At 38.5% G+C, this 20,488-nt stretch overlaps 1 protein-coding gene across 1 annotated transcript in view; it reads left to right on the top strand.

The window, feature by feature from the left end:
• Window positions 1-19,626, top strand: part of ephb1 (EPH receptor B1) — a 262,917-nt gene extending 243,291 nt beyond the window's left edge. Inside the window, exons 13-16 of the mRNA XM_084411790.1 lie at window positions 1,693-1,842; window positions 5,756-5,949; window positions 6,637-6,792; window positions 13,982-19,626. Coding sequence (XP_084267916.1) covers window positions 1,693-1,842; window positions 5,756-5,949; window positions 6,637-6,792; window positions 13,982-14,096 — 615 coding nt within the window. The 3' untranslated portion in view covers window positions 14,097-19,626. The remainder of the gene's footprint in view (window positions 1-1,692; window positions 1,843-5,755; window positions 5,950-6,636; window positions 6,793-13,981) is intronic.
• Window positions 19,627-20,488: the final 862 nt, after the last annotated feature.

Genomic DNA, 20,488 nt, shown 5'->3' with positions numbered 1-20,488 from the left:
AACACAAGTGGTGCGTGTTTCTTCTGCAGTTGTTCAAGTGTTGTTTGCTGTGTGCATGTGCCGCTCTGAGGGACAGATCTTCATTGTTCTGTCAGACTGCAGCTCATATCCGAAACAGAACTATCCGAAGAGCTCATATCCGAAACTATAACTATAAATGCTGTATAAATGATATACCACATTATTATATTTGCTCAGACTTTTCATTTTTCAGTGATTCACCTATTTATTTTCAAACACTGTCATTGGTGAAAAACAGTGCTGCTTTTGGTTCTGTTTTGTTTTGTTTTGTTTTGTTCACACTACATGGATTCAATGTAAAAGTAATTGTCACTACCTGAATTCAGTGTTTATGTGCAAACGGTCAGTGAAGGTGACCTTAAGACTGTTGTATGTAGGTTCATTCCATCTTTTATTGAAATCGATGAAGATGAAATTGAGTCTTTCGGGTCACTAAACACAAAGGTCAGGAGAAAGTTCAAGCACAAAGGGTCATCCAATCCCTCCAATCATTCTTTTTTTTTTTTTTTTTTTTTGATCATCCACATGTCAAGATTATGTAATCTTTCATACTTATGTGTTTTGTTTTCCATCCATAAGGACACTGAGCAAGAGTTGCATTTAAAATGAGAAATCCCCACCCACAAGCAGAGACATCATGCACGACATTTGAATTTATTTTTTGAAACTTCATTAAATTGTCATTTAAAAAGTATAAATCTGGTGGGCTAAGGTGCTGGAAAATTCCCTTATATTAACTTATATTAAAGTAGAGGCCCCAGTCGTTTCTAAAGACCGGAATGCATGGAGACAATAAGCAACCATGTAGCAACCATACTGCAACTTGCTAAAAACCATTTAGGACAAATGAACTGCATAGCAACGCCCTAGCAATGACCCACATTGTGTCTTGGCAGCACGTTTTGCGCTGGTAAACACTGGTATTTTATTTATAAAATGTAAAAATATTAGTTTTATTATTGTCACTTTTTAAGCCTAAACCTAAAAATTTTAAACCACACTTCCATGAATGCTGCTCAGTAATTTTCTTCATTCACTGTCTGGTTGATGTCAGATGCAGGACTGAACTAATTGACACCAGTACACTGGAACATAAAGCATGTGGTTTCTCAAACCAGTTATGTGTGTGTGTTTTGTCATTGTTTGTGCGGGTGGGTGTGTGAGGTAAATCTTTTAGGTGAAAAAGAAAAAAAGGTGAAACAAACCACTGTCAATTTTAATCAGTGAGACACACAAATCTAGCCACAGGTAGACCAATTACTGACAGACACCGTCCATGGATGAGACTAGGCCCTCCTCACAAACACACACATACACTATTGTGTGTGTGTGTACTGAAAGAGAAGAAAATGTTTTGTATGGTGTTTTGTAAAGCAAAAATAATTGAATTCAGTCTTGTTGAATTTTAAAAAATGCAAATGCAGCCCATTGTTTGCAATTATTTATAGCTGCAATGGATGTAGAACTCAGTGAGTCGATACGTTCCCGTTGCTTATTTGTTATGTTCAAACAACATACTTCCCAGTTGTCGATGTGAACGTGATATTTTTTTTTTATTGGATGGTTATGTGTACGTACATGTTATGTAGAGTAACATGGATTCCTGCAAAATCCTACAAAATCAATCCACATGACAGCTCCCCATTTAAATCTCATATGTTTTTTCCTCAGGGTGGAAAGATCCCTGTGAGATGGACCTCGCCGGAAGCGATCGCATACAGGAAGTTCACTTCTGCTAGTGACGTCTGGAGTTACGGGATCGTCATGTGGGAGGTGATGTCTTTTGGCGAGAGGCCCTACTGGGACATGAGCAACCAAGATGTAAGTTTACATTTTACACAGAACAGAGAATTGCTGTCTATAACTGGCTTTGAGACACACTTGCCCTGAATCTTGGGGGCAACTCTATATTATATTATATTATATTATATTATATTATATTATATTATATTATATTATATTATATTATAATAATAAAACAACATTTTGTGTGATTCTTAGTCCACTTTATATTACATTATTATGTTATATTTTCATATTTATTTAATAATAATAATAATAACGATAATGGTAATTATTATTAGTGGTAGTATGAGTAGTGTTGTTGTTGTGGTTGTTGTTAGTATTATTATGGAATTTAAAATATAATTTATTAATAGTATAAATAATAATATTGATGAATATTTTAATCATAATGACTAATATAATCATGATGAATAATATAATCATGATGGATAATATAATATTATATAATATAATACTACAACTAAACTTGTTGTGTGTCATCATAACCTTTTATGGTAACCTGTGATGGCCAATGATTTTTGCAATATGTATGTGAAAAGTGAGGCTGTAGGTCCTCACTATGCATTCTTGATGTATATAAAGTGTATTGCAAATCGCTCTCAGACCCCTGAAACAAACGCTGAGACCTCCCTAAGTCTCATTGCCTTTCAAAAATCATACTGCAATGCTCTTCTGGCTGGACTTCCTAGCCTGGTTAAAACCAGACCATTCTCAGTAGTAACTGAGTTATGGTCTGGCAAAGCTTCATTAATAACTCATTTCCAAAGTGGCGTCACCAACGGACGTCGCTCAAATGCCTCTGGGCGCAATTGGATAGACCTAAAACCAATCAGAGCGATCGTCATCATGTAAAACCATATGCTGTGTCCCAATTCGCCTAAGTTACACTACGCCATAAAAGTATGTAGTCTTTTTTTGAAGAAAAGGTATTTACTTTTGAATGTGTAGCAAAAAAGTAGGCAAGCTTTGGGACATACTACTTCGTCATCTTTATCGGACGGATCTGTCGCGTGCATCCTGTCACTTAAACTGCCCTGTCAATCATCTTGTCACAGTTATAATCCTCCTGGAAGAGGTGTTAGTGAGGCCAGCAGGGGGTGCTCACCCTGTGGTCTGTGTGGGTCCTAACGCCCCAGTGTAGTGACGGGGACACTATACTGTCAAAGAGCACCGTCCTTCGGATGAGACGTTAAACCGAGGTCCTGACTCCCTGTGGTCATTAAAAATCCCATGGCATTTCTCGTAAAGAGTAGGGGTGTAACCCCGGTGTCATGGCCACACACCATTGGCCCTTACCAATCATGGCCTCCTAATAATCCCCTTACATTGAATTGGCTCTATCACTCTCTCTCCTCTCTCCACCTATATCCGGTGTGTGGTGAGCGCACTGGCGCCGTTGTACTGTGGCTGCCGTCGCATCATCCAAGTGGATGCTGCACACTGGTGGTGGTTGAGGAGAGATCCCCTGACATGATTGTAAAGCGCTTTGGGTGTACAGTAGTACATATGAAAGCGCTATATAAATGCCCGATTCTATTCTATTCTATTCTCTAATAAATCTAATTTAATTTCCTACCGTTTCGGAGAGAAATGTAGTAGCACGTTCATCTGCCAGTGGGTCTTTCATGGAGACTGTCCTCATGTGGATTAGAAATGGGCTTGAATGAGCTCTTTGCCAGACTAACTTGTAGAGCAAATCTAAATTTGCCGGAAGTTGTCTGGGTTTTCCCAGGCTATGGACTTCCATCATGTGCAACTAAACCTCTACAAATGATTCAGAAAGCTGCAGCTCGTCTCGTCTTCAACGAGCCCAAAAGGGCCCACGTCACTCCTCTGTTCATCTCTCTGCACTGGCTACCACTCGCTGCTCGCATCAAGTTCAAGGCATTGACGCTTGCTTACAGATCTATCACAGGCTCAGCTCCCTCCTACTTTCACTCGCTCCTACGAGTCTACATTCCTACCTGTAGTCTACGATCAGTCAATGAGCGACGGCTCGTGGTTCCATCACAGAGAGCCAAAAAATCACTCTCCAGAACATTCTCATTCACGGTTCCATGCTGGTGGAAATGATCTCCCCACCCTCATCCGGAATGCAGAATCCCTGACAACATTCAAAAGACAACTGAAAACTCATCTCTTCCGTGAGCACTTAACCTCATAAAAAAATATATAAATTTTCCTTTAATCCTCCCTTGTCTGGCTTATGCTACTCTGAGCAATGCCTGAACTTTGTATTTTGAGCACTTCTTGCATTGTTTTTGCCTCTTCACGATGACTCGCTTAATTTAGTCCTAATTTGTAAGTCGCTTTGGATAAAAGCATCTGCTAAATGACTAAATGTAAATGTCAATCTCATTGGCTCTGATGTTCACTGCTTTGAGTCCTTCTACCTCAAAGTATATCTGCATTCAAATCTTCCAGCATGTGCGTTTCAGTGCAGAAAAAAGGTTGTTTTTTTCTGTTTGTATTGTGAATACAGCGCAGGCTCTCTTGGCATTTTCAGAGAACCCTGCCAATGCAAACATAAATTCCCCAAACCATTTAGCATCCAGTTAACACATCAGAGATGCAAAACGAACCCTGAGGAACTTGCGACTGTAATTGCTGAACTCACAACTATAAAAAAATAATTGAGCATTCAAAGATTCAGAACATTCAGATCAAAGAAAATAAATTGAAGAAAATAATTACTCTCTATGTACTTTCTGTACATACTTTGCATGTACTTTCTTTTCCCAAAGATTGTATCCATTGAAAATGATATTGTTAAATATTCACGAAAACCATCTTATGAAGGACTATAAAGCTGTCTAATTCTGTTGTACAAAGTGTTTAACATCACATGACATGCACCAAAAACAAACCAAAAGAGCTCCCATGTCATACTCTCAGACGCAGAAGAACCGCCAAGGGTAAAGTTGTGAATGAGGTGGATAATGTTTTTTCTGCCTATCACACACTTCATTATCCGATCTTCTAGAGTTTTTAACAATAATCCAATCCCAAATTAACATGAACCTATCATATCAGCATAATGAAACAGCAGGACATCTGCAGTGCTCGGAGTCCACATCTCTCTGCCGTCCTGTGGAATATGTTTAGGTGAAAAGCGGCCGCTGTGGAGGGAGCAGAGAGTTGATTGATCCTCAAATATTTAGATTCATGTTTATGCAAACCAGAGCTCAGAATTGGTATGCAGAGGATAGACCATGTTTGTTTGTTTATTTGATGTTTGCTTGTGTCAGATAGAATCAGTGAGAGAGGAATATGGGAAGAGAGTCCAATGTTTGAGGAGGGTAGAACGACAGATCACAGTTAAAGATTAATGATGTTCACTGGTTGTTTGTGTGTCATGTTGCGGCCTCTATGCAACAAAACTGATACATGAGGGTATTTATGTGAGATAAAACAATAGTGTGTGCTTTTGGATCTTTTTTTTTTATGATATGGTATTATTTAGTTCTTATTATTTAAAGGAATAGTTCATTAAAAAAAAGAAAATTCTGTCATCATTTACTCACCCTCAAGTTGTTCCAAACCTGTATTAATTTCTTTCTTCTGCTGAACACAAAAGAAGATTCATTAATTTTTTACAAAGAGTTTCATTTAGGGGCTTTATACTTGACACTGTTTTCAACTTAAAACACGACAATGGCGATTTGGATGCATGAAAACTTTTTAATAATCGGTTCTGTTTTTCATACAAAAGATTTGACTCAAAATATTTGTGCAATTATTCATTCAGTGACACTTAATCACGAGTTAGTCATGACATGATTTACTTAGTAATCATTTATTACTTAGGAATCATTAATTTAGTGTTTTTATCCTTAAAATGTTTTAATTTGCATGTTTATGAATCCACTATGAAACTAGCATATGCTTAACAAAGTAATTAATGACAATATTATCTGTGTGTGTCAAGGTGATCAACGCCATAGAGCAGGATTACAGGCTGCCGCCCCCCATGGACTGTCCCACTGCTCTCCACCAGCTGATGCTCGACTGCTGGCAGAAAGATCGGAACGCTCGGCCACGCTTCACAGATATCGTCAATACGCTCGACAAACTCATCCGGAACCCCACCAGCCTTAAAGCAGTCGCCAGTATACCCACTATGTGAGTCCAACAAACTCATCATAAAAATATTTTATTTTTATACCAATGTGGAAACCATTTTTTTTTTTTTTTTTGAAAGAAATTAACATTTTTATTTAGCAAGCATGTTAATGCTGTTCTTTTGAACTTTTAAACTATAACAGTTTCCACAAAAAAATATGAATTAGCACTACTGTTTTCAACATCACCAAATCAGCATATTAGAATGATTTCTGAAGGATCATGTGACACTGAAGACTGGAGTAATGATGCTGAAAATGGAATTTTGCCATCAAATGAATCAGTTATATTTTACAATGTATGAAAATAGAAAACAGTTATTTTAAAATGAAGTAATATTTCACATTATTACTGTTTTTACTGTTAATAATAAGTCTTTGTGAGCATACAAGAGACTTTCAAAAACGTTAAAAAGTCTTACCAATCTCAGACTTTTGAATGATAGTGTAAATCCTGTAGACTAGCCCGAAACAAACCCTAAACATTTGGCATTTTTACATAATAAAGATATTAATGTTAATATTTAATACATAATTATTCCCCATATTAAGCTGTTTTCATTCTGGGAAAAACAGGATTGGTCCCCACAGTGTTGGTCCCTGCAAAGACTGCAACTCTGACACCCAAGGTTGGGTCATTTGGTTCCTCTACTCTCCTGCATCTCACTCTCTCTTTCTCCTCCACCAGTCCGTCCCAGCCGTTGTTGGACAGGTCCATCCCAGACTTCACCACCTTTAGTTCTGTAGAGGACTGGCTGGCTGCTGTCAAGATGTCTCAGTACAGAGACAACTTCCTCAACTCTGGCTTCACATCCCTACAGCTGGTAACCCAGATGACTTCAGAGTGAGTTTAAAGTGTCTTCTAAATCATTTCCACCATTTCTCTACATTAGGATTTCATTATTGTCACTAAACCTCTACCCTGGAAACAACAGGTCATATTGGCATTAGATAGTCAAGCCTGGTCTGCCAGTCCAAGCTGTTTTGGAACGTGGTTCTATCCTGGCTCCATCCAGGCTTATCAACATAATCTATCAGGTCAAACTTGCAGGTCAAACCCCACCAGCTGATTAACCAGCTAGTAAACCAGCTAATGACAAGTCTAAAGTGCAGCTTCTTAATAAGCTCTCACATTTGTTAGATTTGTTATGCTTTTACTATTGTTACTAAGCTCAACCAGATTGATAAATATGGCCTACCAGGTCAAACGTGGTCACATCAGCTGGACGTGCAACTAATAAACCATTCAAACCAGCTTGGACTTGTCTAAGGCCCTGTTTACAACTGGTATTAAGATCAGATCACAAGTGTATGACGCTAAATACAGGTGTAAGCGGGGTCTAAAACATTTTGACCTTATCCACTCTCAACCACTTCCAGAGGTAGTTGAAAACTCATTGACCAGATTGCTTTCGTAGTGTAAACACTCATGTGACCGAATGTGTTCGAACAGCCTACAAAATATCGCCTGCCCTCCGCCTACTGGTCTAATACGTAAACATTACGGAAAGCACACTAGCCAGACCCAAGTTTGGTTTGAAGACGAAAAACATACCAAGCACAATGTTCTCTCACAATTCCTGATTTCTAACACGCACTCACAGCATTCAGTGTGGTCTTGCGACTTTCAGAGCAGAAACGAATGTTTATGTTTTCTGTCGTCTCCGGACACGTTCATATGTTAATTGTTAACTGTAAAAGTTAATTTTGTCCATTAGATCGAAAGAAAATAAATAAATTTACCCACCGATAGACTCTCCCCTCAAAGAAATCAGGACAGAAGTGGTTGAAAGTGAACAAAAGAGACGGATTTAAAACACCAGGTGTAAATGGGAATGTGTCTCCCTCGTCTACTTGTGATCCAATCGACCAAAACACATCTTAATACTAAAGCACAGTTTCTAAATAAGCTGTAAAACCAGGCCTACCAACTTAAGGTAACTGGTCAACCATTCTGAAGTGTTTTGTAATGTTGTTAGCTAGCTCAACACCAGCTTAGCCAACATGGTCTACCAGCTCTAAGTTCAAGTTCAAAGAGTTTATTGTCATATGCACAGACAGAAAGCATGTTTCCCTGTACAATGAAATTCTTACTTTGCCGTCCACATTAAATGTCATGCAATAAATACAATGTCATACAAAAATAAAATAGCAAAAAGAAGAATTTCTTAATAGTGAATTTCTTAATAAAAGCAATAGAAAGTGAGATAGTGCAGTTAAATAGAGCAATACAATTAAACAGTTATGTCCATGGTTGCAAACTCCTATCGACTGTTTAGGAGTCTAATGGCAAAAAGGAAAAAAGAGTTCTTCAGTCTTGATGTCCTGCATTTCACACTTCTATACCTCCGTCCTGAGGGTAGAAGTGTGAACAGTCCGTGCTGGGGGTGAGAGGGGTCTTTGAGGATAGAAGCAGCTCTCCTGGTGACCCTGCGGTGGTATATGCTCTCTAGAGAGGGCAATGGAGTCCTGGTGATCTTCTGTGCAGTCTTCACCACTCTCTGCAGGCGTTTACGGTCCATGACAGTAGTGTTGCCGTACCACACAGTGATGCAATTAGTCAGGACACTCTCGATAACGCAGCTGTAGAAGTTGTTGAGGATCTTAGACGACATGCCAAACCTCCTCAGAAAATACAGCCGCTGTTGGGCCTTCTTAACCAGCTGCGTGACGTGTGGTTTCCAAGTGAGGTCCTCACTAATATGGACACCCAAGTATTTAAAATTGCTCACCCTCTCCACTTCAAGCTCCCGGATGAACAGTGGCTAAGCCGCTGTAAGCAGGTTGACTGACATGGTCAAATTGACCCCATCTAAACCAGCTTGGACCAGCTAATAACCAGTCTAGTTTCTAAAGTTTACAGTATCTCACAAGCTAATTTGACAATAATGGCTGAATGTTGAGTTAATTTCAGACAGTAAATATCAGTGTTGGGGAAGCTACTCTGAAACTGTAGTTTGACAAGCTACAAGCTACTCGTAAGTTAAAGTAGTTAAACTACAGTCAAGCTACCCTTTTGGAAAAGTAGTTAGCTACACTACAAGTTACTATCAAAAAGTAGCTAGCTACATTGAAACTACTTTTGAATGTTCATTACTTTTTTTTTTTTGAACAACGAATATTATAAATAACTGAATAAGTGTCTGAGGAATGTTTTAAGTAAAATATTTAGTGTTTAAAACAATGCAATACAATTATGATTTCAAAGAGTATTGTTTTATTACACAATTAACGTTAGTTGTTTCTCCATCCTCCAAATCTGCCGCCACGTCTTGCTCCATCATGGATAATATGGGTGTGTCAACCCACTTCTGTACGTGAACCGTTAGCCGCAAGATGCGTGATTAAACAACAGGTGGCGGTAATGGCAAAAAATTAGTTTGTAATTTAACAAGAAGAAGAATATCCTTGCATCGCGCTGATTCGCGCAGGCTCGACAAAACGCAATGTAGCTTTTGCTCGCGCTACACCGCTACTTGCTGCAAAAAGTAGTTAGCTACTGGAAAAGCTACACTGTTTAAAAAGCAACTGAGCTACTGCCAAGCTACTGAAAAATGTAGTTAAGTTAGTAGCGTCGCTACTTGTAGTTAACTACTCCCCAACACTGGTAAATATATACTGCTATACAGGCAGCACATTGACTACTCTAAAATATATCCAAGTTTCATTTTGAGATGTAGTTCTTCACTTTCTAAGCCAAGATGGCCTACCAGTTGGTCAAATTGACCCTACCAACAGGTCATACAAATATTCAACCAGCCAACTGCAACTTTATTTCTCGTAATTACAACTTTTAATCTCACATTTGCTATTTTATTTCTTATCTGAAACTCCATCACATGTTCCTGATATTTTTTTTACTCTGAGTTGGAAACAGGCTTTCATAGATTACACTGTTAACAACAACATCTCTCAAAACTCATTATGTGTTCCACAATTATGCATCTTATTCAGCCGTTCTGTCATACTGTTGGTTTGTTTTAGATGATGTCTAATACTCTTTGAGTTCTGCCTGTGTGAAGGCTGATTAAAGCTGGTTTCAGATTTCCAGACAGCACATTGATCACAGAATGTGGGGCGGTCAGACATCTCCACAAATGTGTTAAACATCGATTTCTAAACCGTACAGTAAGGATTAGTGCGTATCGCTGAGGTATGTGCGCATGTGTTTTGACTTGTTTGATTCGCTATCGAGCGAACAGGTGGATATGCTGTTGATGATGTTTAAAACACATCTCCTGGTGGTTTGTTCGTGGCGGGAAGCAGACTGTGAGGTGTAGCGTCTCTGACGCTCTGATTAATGCAGCCGGCGCTCACAGAGAGGGTCTGTGCTTAATTAGCAACATAAGTACGAGCCCACGCATAAACAGAAAGTTAAATGCAAGCGGCTTTCATGTGCTAATGCTGTTTGCTCTCACATCTATAAACCTGTGGGGGCTCTGTGCTGTTCCTCTCTCTCTCTGTGCTGTTTCAATGGTTCGTATATTGATACACGGTGTTCTCATTCAGAATAAAAGCTTCTCTCTGAAAATAGCGGAGTAAATTGAGCGTTTATTCAGAGTTACTCTTTTGTCTTTGTAATTTAGAGGTGGCGATGAAATGGTCACCTAAAATCACATGCTGTGGCAGACCCGTCTTGATCTTACTTGGCCTTTTGGTGTGCTGACCGTTTTTCTACTAACATGAAGAGGTGCTTGTCAAGAGTAGCTTAGGGAGTGAATCTTTTCTTGTACCATCTGGCAAACTGCTTTTAGAGTATTTCAGTACCACTGCCAGAGTAATAGTAATTAACCATGTTCGTTAGCGTGGATGATAATGAAGAACAGTGACAACAGGCAGATGTGTGATAGCAAAGTGATCAAACCTTTTTATTATTAATATTTGCAGAGACATCTACATTCAAACTGAGAATTTTAAAGGGGAAAAAAATGCTTCAGTGTGGGCAATGCCAATGTGAAATCATCAATATAAACGCCTTAAAGCTGAATATAAAGAAGTGAGAGACAAATAAAAACTAAAATTCCAGGTGTTTTACTTATATTTAAAATTATATAATATATAATAGAATTATTTAAAATGTAATGGCTATTTGTTCATTAAAATATTCAAATGGTCTGTTGCAAAATTGTAATTTTGCTATATTTTGCTAGTTGCTCATTATTAATTCATATTAGTTCATAGTACTATTTCTAGTATTATATGAAATGATATATTTCCTATATCATTATAAGATACTTTACATAGCAAAACGTTGTGATAACGATGTCTTAGACAGTCTGACGGCAGATACAAATAAACAGTAAATAAATGACTTTTGTGTGATTCTTTACAAAAGTGCACATCAAATCCAAAGTTCTGTCATGAAACTCTAGATGGCGCAGGCTAATAAGTCCTTAACTCAACCTGCTTGCAATCACATCATTATCTATAGGGCACAGCTGATTGGTTCCTGCTGTATCAATAGCCAATGAGCTTGTGTGCTCAACCTTCAAATACTTAGTCAGCATTAGCCTTAGCAGTGCAGCGCACTTTCAGAAACCCTCCACCTTCCCCAGCTCCGCCTGTATAGATCTGCTACGTGTAATTCATGTACGCTATATTGTACAGCAGCAGCATGTCTTACTTCCTCACAGCAGTGTGTCGTGTATGTATTATTGGCAGTAGCAAGTCCTGTACTTGCTCTGCAGCAGCAGCGGCGTAACAGATCTATTCTGCTAAGAGTTTCTAAAAGTACTTAAGTATTAAAAGTAACAAGTAAATGTTAATACATTGTTTTGTTATTGTTGCATTGTTGTATGTAATACTTACAGTACCTTATGTCTCTGAAGCAACCTAGTGAATACATCTACCAGTTAGTAGTATCTGTGGAATTAAGAGCTTTTAGAATGTTATAAAACCTATAGAAATTAAACAATTGAATTGACAAAAAAAGACAGCCATAATCATCTTCATTTTTTTATTTCAACACTCCTACCACCCCAACAAAAGTACACATCTATGTGTATCTATTCATGTACATTTGAATCAAGCGGTCTATAAAAATCCAACCTGCTTTAAAGCCCAGCTACACAGCCATAGCTGTATAACTGCTCAACAGCAATACTGCTTTAACAAACAGCAAAACAGAAAGACCCATTTGTCATGGATGTGTGCATGCGTCGAGGATCTGTCTTCGTTTATTTTGCCACCAGTTGATTAGTGTTCAAAGAAAATGATGGGAAATCGATGAACTTCACGACATGTGACCCTACAAGAGTGATAACTGATAGGCTGTCTGTCACCTACCAAAATTTAATCACGTTTTAGAGATGAAAAAAAAAATCATCCCTTAACGTTACTACTTTCTACTCAAGGACCTTGACAGAAATGTAGTGGAGTAAAAAGTACGATATTTGTCTTTCAAATGTAGTGAAGTTAAAAGTAAAAAGTTTCCAGAAAAAAAAATACTCAAGTAAAGTACAGATACTCAAAAAGTGTACTTAAGTACAGTCCTCAAGTAAATGTACTACATTACTGTCCACCTCTGCAAATACAGTATGAACATTGTCATACTCGTTACCATGCCAAACTCTCAGAGAGTTTCCAGGACAGAAATATGCTAAACACAGAAGCGCGAATGTACGTGTGTGACGTGCTAGAAAAAAAAACTCATTCACAAATGCACATTTGAGCATTTTCTTTTCCTTTTAATCCCGCCACCGACTGCGTGACAGCTGACGTAAAATAAAGGATCGGGCTTAGTATAGCCACTACCGATCAGTTAAAAAATGCTTAATCGGCCCTGATTAAGCAGCTCGGGACATCCATAATCTTCAACAGTGTAATTAGATTACGGTACTAATTACCAGAGGCGGACAGAGTGCTTCATTACTTGAGTAAAAGTACAGATACCCCTTGCTAAATTTGACTCAAGTACAAGTAAAAGTACTACAGTCAGATGTCTTCTTTTTTTTAAAAGTACTTGAGTATCAAGAGTACAAGAGTACATTTTCTAAATATTGCATTACTACTGCCACAGTGCTTACATTGGTAAACACAGCAAACACTTGAAGCGAAAACTATCATTAACTTACCACGGGTTGGCACATTCCCGGGACGGACCTGCTGCGTCTTCATCCATTGTTTCGTCCATGGTTTCGTCTCTTATCTAAATCTGACTTTGGAGTTGACTTTGGTGGAAAGCTGAAGGTGATTGCTGATAGGCTGTCCCAATCAGTGGCGCCTGCACAATCCAATCACGTTTGAGAGGGAAACAACAAATTGAGGGTTTCTGAGATTTTTCTTTTTTCCTTTTTTTATTTTTTTTAGAAGTAACGGGTACTCACGGTTATGGATAGAAATGTAGCGGAGTAAAGAGTACAATATTTGCCTCTCAAATGTACTTGAGTAAAGTCATGAGTACTCCCCCAAAATGATACTCGAGTAAAGTACAGATCCCTCAAAATTGTACTTAAGTACTGTACTCAAGTAAATGTACTCCGTTACTGTCCGGCTCTGCTAATTACTCTCTCGAAAAAGAATATGCGTTACATATTACTAATTACTTCTTAAATATAAATAATATAAAATTGCATCATTTATTCTTGAACTGACCAAAGTATTTAAAGGGAGAAGGTTACATTAAAAACATACATTTTACCATTTGATGTTATATTTTGATGTTAAATCCACTATTGTTTTAAATGGAATTGTTCTGTACAGTATTCAATGGAATTACATTAGTAGTAACTAATTAAATTACAGTAATTAATCACTTAGTAATGCATTACACAACACTGATTGCAACTCATGTTAACTTTTAGAATCTCATTCTATCTATATCAGCTCATGTGTACAGCCTCAAAATGATTCGATTTGGCCCACGCGTAGTTGCGGTGTGAATGTAGTCTGAGCATCAACCATTGTGCAACGATAACCGCTGCCTCTTTAGCTTGGGAAGATAATGATCTTCCAAAAGAACGTTGATTTGGGAGCTACGTACGCTGGTATGTGTGTCCAAAATTAACTGTAGGTATGCATTCTTGTGTTCACAGGGACCTGTTGAGGATAGGTGTGACTCTAGCCGGCCATCAGAAGAAAATCCTCAACAGCATTCAGTCCATGCACCCGCAGATGTCTCAGTGCCAGACGGGCACTGCGCTGGCATGACTACAGGGGGCGCCTGACGACGGGCCGGGCAGCTTGCGGAAGAATTACCAGCGGGCGAGCCCAATCCCATCGGAGCGCGCCAGAATAGAGACTATCATCCTGATCTGAGAACGTGTTTCAGGAGAGGAACCATTATCCCATATCCAACAGACAAGATCAGAACAGGACCAGACCCATTGGAACTCCCAGGACGTCTGTTAACCTGTCGACTGTTTGTGTCTTTGGGCTACATTTATAGGGAAAACTGGAGAAGCAGACTCTTTTTGTCCTCTTTTCGTCATTGTAATTCCGCTTTAGTTATCTTCACGATGCTATTCCAATTCTGAGACGTCTCGCATCATTTTCTACAAGGTTGTATCGTTCTTCTTTTTTTCCACTATAAACCTTCTTTCGCCACTGCTTCCCACTTACATTTACCTGTCGATTTGGTACGGCTGACGTTGCCAAAGGACATGCTGTATGCCTGCGTCCCATCCCCTGGCCGTACGAGCGTAAATGATGTATATCTTTAAATAAACACGAGTATATCTTCAGAGTAAACCTTCATATTGAAGGTGAAGTGTAACGGACCTCTTTGTAAATACACTCTTCTTCCGCTTGCTTTTTTGGCAATGTTGCGCATTGGAACAGAACCACGGATTCTGCAGGACACGAACTCGCTCACTAGAACAATCTGGGATGAACTCTGACTCTGTCGATGTTGTGTAAATATCAGTTAGTTGTGTATAAACTAGCGTTAAAAAGAGATACTTTAGGTGAAAAAAGCTACGCATTCAGGCCACTAAACAGTGTTTATTGTAGGTGTTTCCACGCTGATGAGCACTTACGTGTACAGCTTTTCTTTCTTCCACCTCTTCTTCTTCTACTTCTTCTAGTCGTTCTTGTTAGTTTTGTGTCAGAGTGTTTGAATGCGTCGACTAGCGTTGGGAAGGTGTGTCGTCACCTCCTAAACTAGCTAGTACACTTAAATGTAGTTTCACTGTTAATAAGCTGTACTAATGTTGGTCTTACAGGGTCTTTAAAACCGCTAATCTGTTTCTAAGCAAGTGTTTACATGATAAGCAAATGGAAAAGGTTGCAGGCAGGAAACGAAGAGACTCGCACAACCGCTGTCCTTCACCACTTTTATCATGCCGAATCACTCTCTCGGCTCCAGATGTTTCCAGATGACATTGCTAAATGCGGTACATGTTCTTTCGTGTCACCAGCTCTCCATTTATTTGTGTGTGTGTCTGGATTGAACATCTGTGTGACCCTTTATGAACAGATGCCTAACGCCACCCCATTGAGCACATTCTACTTAAGCAGTCAATGAAGCACTGAGTAACACACACACACACACACACACATACGCACTGTTGTCAGCTTTGGGCTGTTCTTTTTTTGGTTGCCATTGAGAAATAGCATCAGCCTATTGAATTATTATTATTATTATTATAGGTAATACTATACCAAGTTAACATTAGTTAATGCTTTAGGTATGTAAGAACAACCAACAGGACTTTTTTTAAAGCATTTATTAATCTAGGTTAATGTTAATTTCTAAAAATGCTAAAACATTTCTACCATTTCAAATTGTATGAATGAATATGAACATTGAATAAACATGGATTATCAATGATCCAGTGTATTTATTAATTAACCTAGAGGAAAATGCTGATCATTGTTCATGATACTTATTGTATGAACTAATGTTAATGAATTGAACCTTTTTTTAAATGCTACAAATACTATTATTAATATTTTATTTGTTTTCCATACATAAAATGTGCTTCATAATTCAGATTAAAATTCCCAAAATTAAAATTATCCCATAATTTACCCTCAAGCCATCCTAGGTATATATGGTTATATCCTAGTTATATTAAATATTATACTGGCTCTTCCCAACTTTGTAATGGCATTGGATAGTGTCCAGTTTTTGAACCCCCCAAAAAGCACATCCATCAACCATAAAAGTAATCCATTTGATTCCAGTGGGTTAATAAATGCCTTTTGAAGCAAAGCGATGGGTTTTTGCAAGAAAAATATCCATATTTAAAACTATAATCACTGGCAACGGCCGTACGCTCGTTCCAGCGGAAGGGTGACCTCTGACCTGCTGTAGGATGTAGCTCCTCTTATATCGAAATCATCTGACATTTTTCTTGTTTTAGACATCTAATTCGTTTTGCTTGTCTTGCTCTACCCTCTGTGCTTCCACATTCATCAATTCTCAGCTAAGCCTATGTCATGTGTCGGGTCAGAGGTCACCCTTCAGCCGGGACTGGACTCTCTTGTGAATGCGCGTACAGACATTTTTCTTACAAAAATCCACCGCTTCGCTTCAGAAGGCATTTTTTAACCCACTGGAGTCGTATTGATAACTTTTATGATTAATGGATGAGCTTAAAAAACTCTTGTGTTCAGCTTAAAGAAGAAAGCCATATACACCTAGGATGACTTGAGGGTGAGTGAATTATGGGATAAATTCATTTTTTTTGGTGAACTATTCCTTTAAGAAAATAAAAAATAAAATACATGAAAAAAGTAACGAGTAAAAAAAATGTGCAAAATGTGTCCTTTAAATGTTAAATGCAGACCCTAAACAAAAAGCCTACATGAAAATAAATATCTTCACCAGGGTTTTAACATTTTGAAAAATTGGGAGCTTGTCTAATCATTGTGTGCTGTAAATACATTGTTGGCTTTTATCCTCATTGGATGAGAGTGTCTTATAAATGAATACATATAAATGCAATTTGTAAAAGGTTCCAGATTTTAGGGTCATAATGACTAAAAGCACCTCCACATGCTCTCATGAGGTTTAGCATTAAAGGGCCCTAAAGTGCGATTTGAAACAGTAAGGTTTGTAAAGGTTAGCACCTCCACCATTCATTCGTCTGTTGTGAAGCATTTGTGTGTGTGTAATGAATAAGCCGCTACATTGCCTGTAAGTTAATCAGACACATGGTTTATGGTTATTCTCTATGAGCAACACACACACACACACACACAATCCATCACGCAGATATACCCAAGGTGTTGCACCTAATTGGCTACAATGAATTTCACCATGGCAACCAAAGAGCGTATTTATTGGCTCTTTGTTAAGGATGACACACTTTTACAGCTTCTGCCAAGAGGCTTATTCTTTTGTGCAAACACACACACATACTCTCTTTCGTTGTATAACATTGAAGAAATCGAATCTGTTCCTTAATTCGACGGTAGTAGCAATAGTGTTTGGCTCTTATAAAAACGTTAGCACACGATGAAGACGTCTTCCCCTCTCTGTAAAGGACCGGAGGCAGCTCAATTAATGATCACAAAGTATCCTCACCATGGCCCGCGTCCAGCTCGTTCGCGGCGGGGCGTAACCAAGCTGTCCGGCGTCCCGCTGTATGGCCCAGCTGAAAAATGGCTGACTTGCGCTCGTTGGGGAGGGTGGAGCATGCTGGGATACACACAGGCTGAGGAGAGTGATGAATGAGCTGGAGTGAGTCGGAGAATAAAAGACAAAATGAGAGCGAAAGACGGTAGAGAGTCCAGGATGGGGAAAGAAATTCGATGAAATGGGGAATAAAAAAACTAAGAAAGATGACAAAGCAAGTGACAGACCTTAGAGATTAGAGTTTTAAGTAAGCATGAAATTAAAACTGACCCTATTTTCTTTTTAACTACATGTTTCTTTCAACTTCTCTCCTCCAACCACCTGATTTATTCTCAGTTCTTTTCACACTCCAATTGTGCTGGTCATCATCATTTTTGAAAATCCTGTTTCACTTGTAAATTCTGCTTATTGGGTTGGAAATGGCATTTCATGTTGTGTCTTTTTGAGGGAAGGCTTATAGAATTACAGTGGTTGACAAATATCATGTGCCAATATCTAGATTTTTTTCCCCCAATTAATAATATATTACTCTTCAATAAGCTTTGAAAAAACCCTAAATATTGGCATCTCCTTCATCTATCTATCACAAACTCCACAGAGAAAGGACTCCTAGCTCAGCCGGGACTCAAACCAGGATCCTTCTTGCTTTGAGGCGACCAACTGTGCCGCCTCCTCCATATGTGCTACCGTTCAAAAGTTTGGGGTCACTAAGATATGTATATAAAGAAAGTACTACTTTTAAATTGATGAAAAGTGAAAGTTCATTTAAACTTTCAAATAAATGCTGGTCTTTTGAACTTTCTATTCATCAAAGATCCTGATTTTTTTTTTTTTTTTTTTTTTCACAGTTTCTACCAAAATATTAAGCAGCACAACTGTTTCCAACATTGATAATAAGGCGGCGTAATGGCTGCTGAATATTCAGCTTTGCCATTCAAATATATATATATAAAAATATCTTACTGTCCTCAAACTTCCTTTCCAGTGAAAATCTTTGTTTTTACATTTGCAAATATCGCCGTTGCAGATATCACAGAATGGTCAAATAATTGGTGTGGTCAATGTATCCATCTATCACTATTAATATACTGTCAAATAGACATCTTCTTCATAACATCGCACATGGTCAAGATATTTTGTTGATCCTGGAACAACACTCCTGTCTGAAATATTTATCCTATCCCTAAACCTAACCGTATGCATAAGTTATCCCTAAAATCAGAGAGAAACGATCGGTGAACAACACTGATGTAGAAGCACCTGACCTGGTTGTAAGACTAAACTTGACATAAACTGTAAACTTGTCTCTCAAATCTGATTGGTTGATTGGGATGTGGTTCCAGGTTCAACAAAGGTGCTGATCCAGGATCATGTTGTACTTGGTGAAATCATGTTCACCTATTGCTCATGTAGAACCAATACAGATGTAATATATGATTTCTATTTGAATATGTACGCTATTGTTTGTAATGCGAATGTGTCCTTTTTTCGTATTTTGAACTCTCATTTTGCACATGTCCAAAAACTCAAAATTGAGGGTGATCTTCATCTCTTGCAAGGGTATCATCCTCTTCCTCCTCCTTTCGGAGGGTTGAGGGAACATGCAGGGAGTGAGAGGATGAACGGAAATGAATCGAGTCTAATTTTATCACTCTTTGCCTGGAGTGTCGACACTTTGTGGAGTCTGGTGTGCGTTTGGCAGCGGATCAGCGTCGATGCAGTTACTGTGCCAGCTGAAGTCTGAGCGGTGCATGTGTTCACCAGCACGGCTCAGACTTCACAAGCGCAAACAAAAAGCAAGTTTGGAACAAACAAAAGCGTCGTCTGACACTGCCTGTAGGAACGGGCCTTGTGTTTTCTTTTTTTTTTATTCGTGCTTCAAATGACACTTTCTTGTTAAAGTGATGGAGCATTACTTTTGGCAACCGAGAATAAAAGGCAGAGTGTCAAAGGGTTCGAGATACTGTTGATATTACTAGCATGGCATGGATACTAGCTCACACTGTTTTGTAGATACGGAATGAAGGAAAGCCCTCCCACCTCACCGAGACTGTATAGTTAACACTCGTTTCTTGTGATGAGTATGTCAGAGTTTGAAACTGTAACTTTCTGAGAACTATTGTACTGAAATGCACTCAATAAAGACCTTGGAAAAGCTGAAGTGGAGCGAGTGATATCTTCATCCGGAGAGAGCTCTTGATAATTCGGCACAGCCGCGGGTCAAACGTGCAGCCGCTCCGCTGCTGTTGTAAAGGGAGCATGTGTGTTTACGAGAGCTGTTCGGAGTTTACAGACGCTCTCGAGACCCTCGAGCCTTGAAGACAGCAGCGATGTGCTTACAATCAACCACAGCAGCTGAAAGAGATGGTGAGAGAAACATTTTTTAGAGTAATAATTTGACTAACGAGGCATTACATTTATGTAGTTGTCCAGCAATGCTCTGCTTTAGAAATGATTATTATGAAAACAACAGTTTATCATATAATTAAGAACTGTGACTATGTGTGACTGTTGCAACAAACATACAAACTAACCATTCTGATGGGTCTTTGGGTTTTTGAGTTCCTCACTGATAGATGAGACACTGGAATTATCCTACAAATACAGTAGCTAGGCTATTTTTACCAACTCCGCCCACCATTACTCAGTTCTTTTTACCTTTAATTCTATTTAGCAATTAGCATATTACTTTTAATTGTTTACAATTTGTGGGAACAAGATGCTATTTTCTCATATTTCTGCTTTGTGCAACAGTTACTATGACTTTTTAAACTTTTTACACTTCAATCAAAGGAAAGCTTTTTGTAAGACATTTTCCTGCCAATGTATTTTATTATAACCACAGTCATCTTCATGTTCTGAAGACTGGATCAATTGTAAACTGCGTTCAGACACGGCTTAAAATTCTGCTCTAAGTTTACAGTTAACAAACACTTTTGTAAATGGATTGCTGTTGGCCAGTGATAGACTGATGTTCAATTATATGGAAATAAAGCACAATACATTGACTTCTAAAGCC

Source organism: Rutilus rutilus (assembly GCF_951802725.1).
Source record: "Rutilus rutilus genome assembly, chromosome: 6".
Taxonomy (NCBI): Eukaryota; Metazoa; Chordata; class Actinopteri; order Cypriniformes; family Leuciscidae; genus Rutilus; species Rutilus rutilus.
Note: the sequence above shows the minus strand (reverse complement) of the source record. Positions and strands in the feature narration are given on the sequence as shown.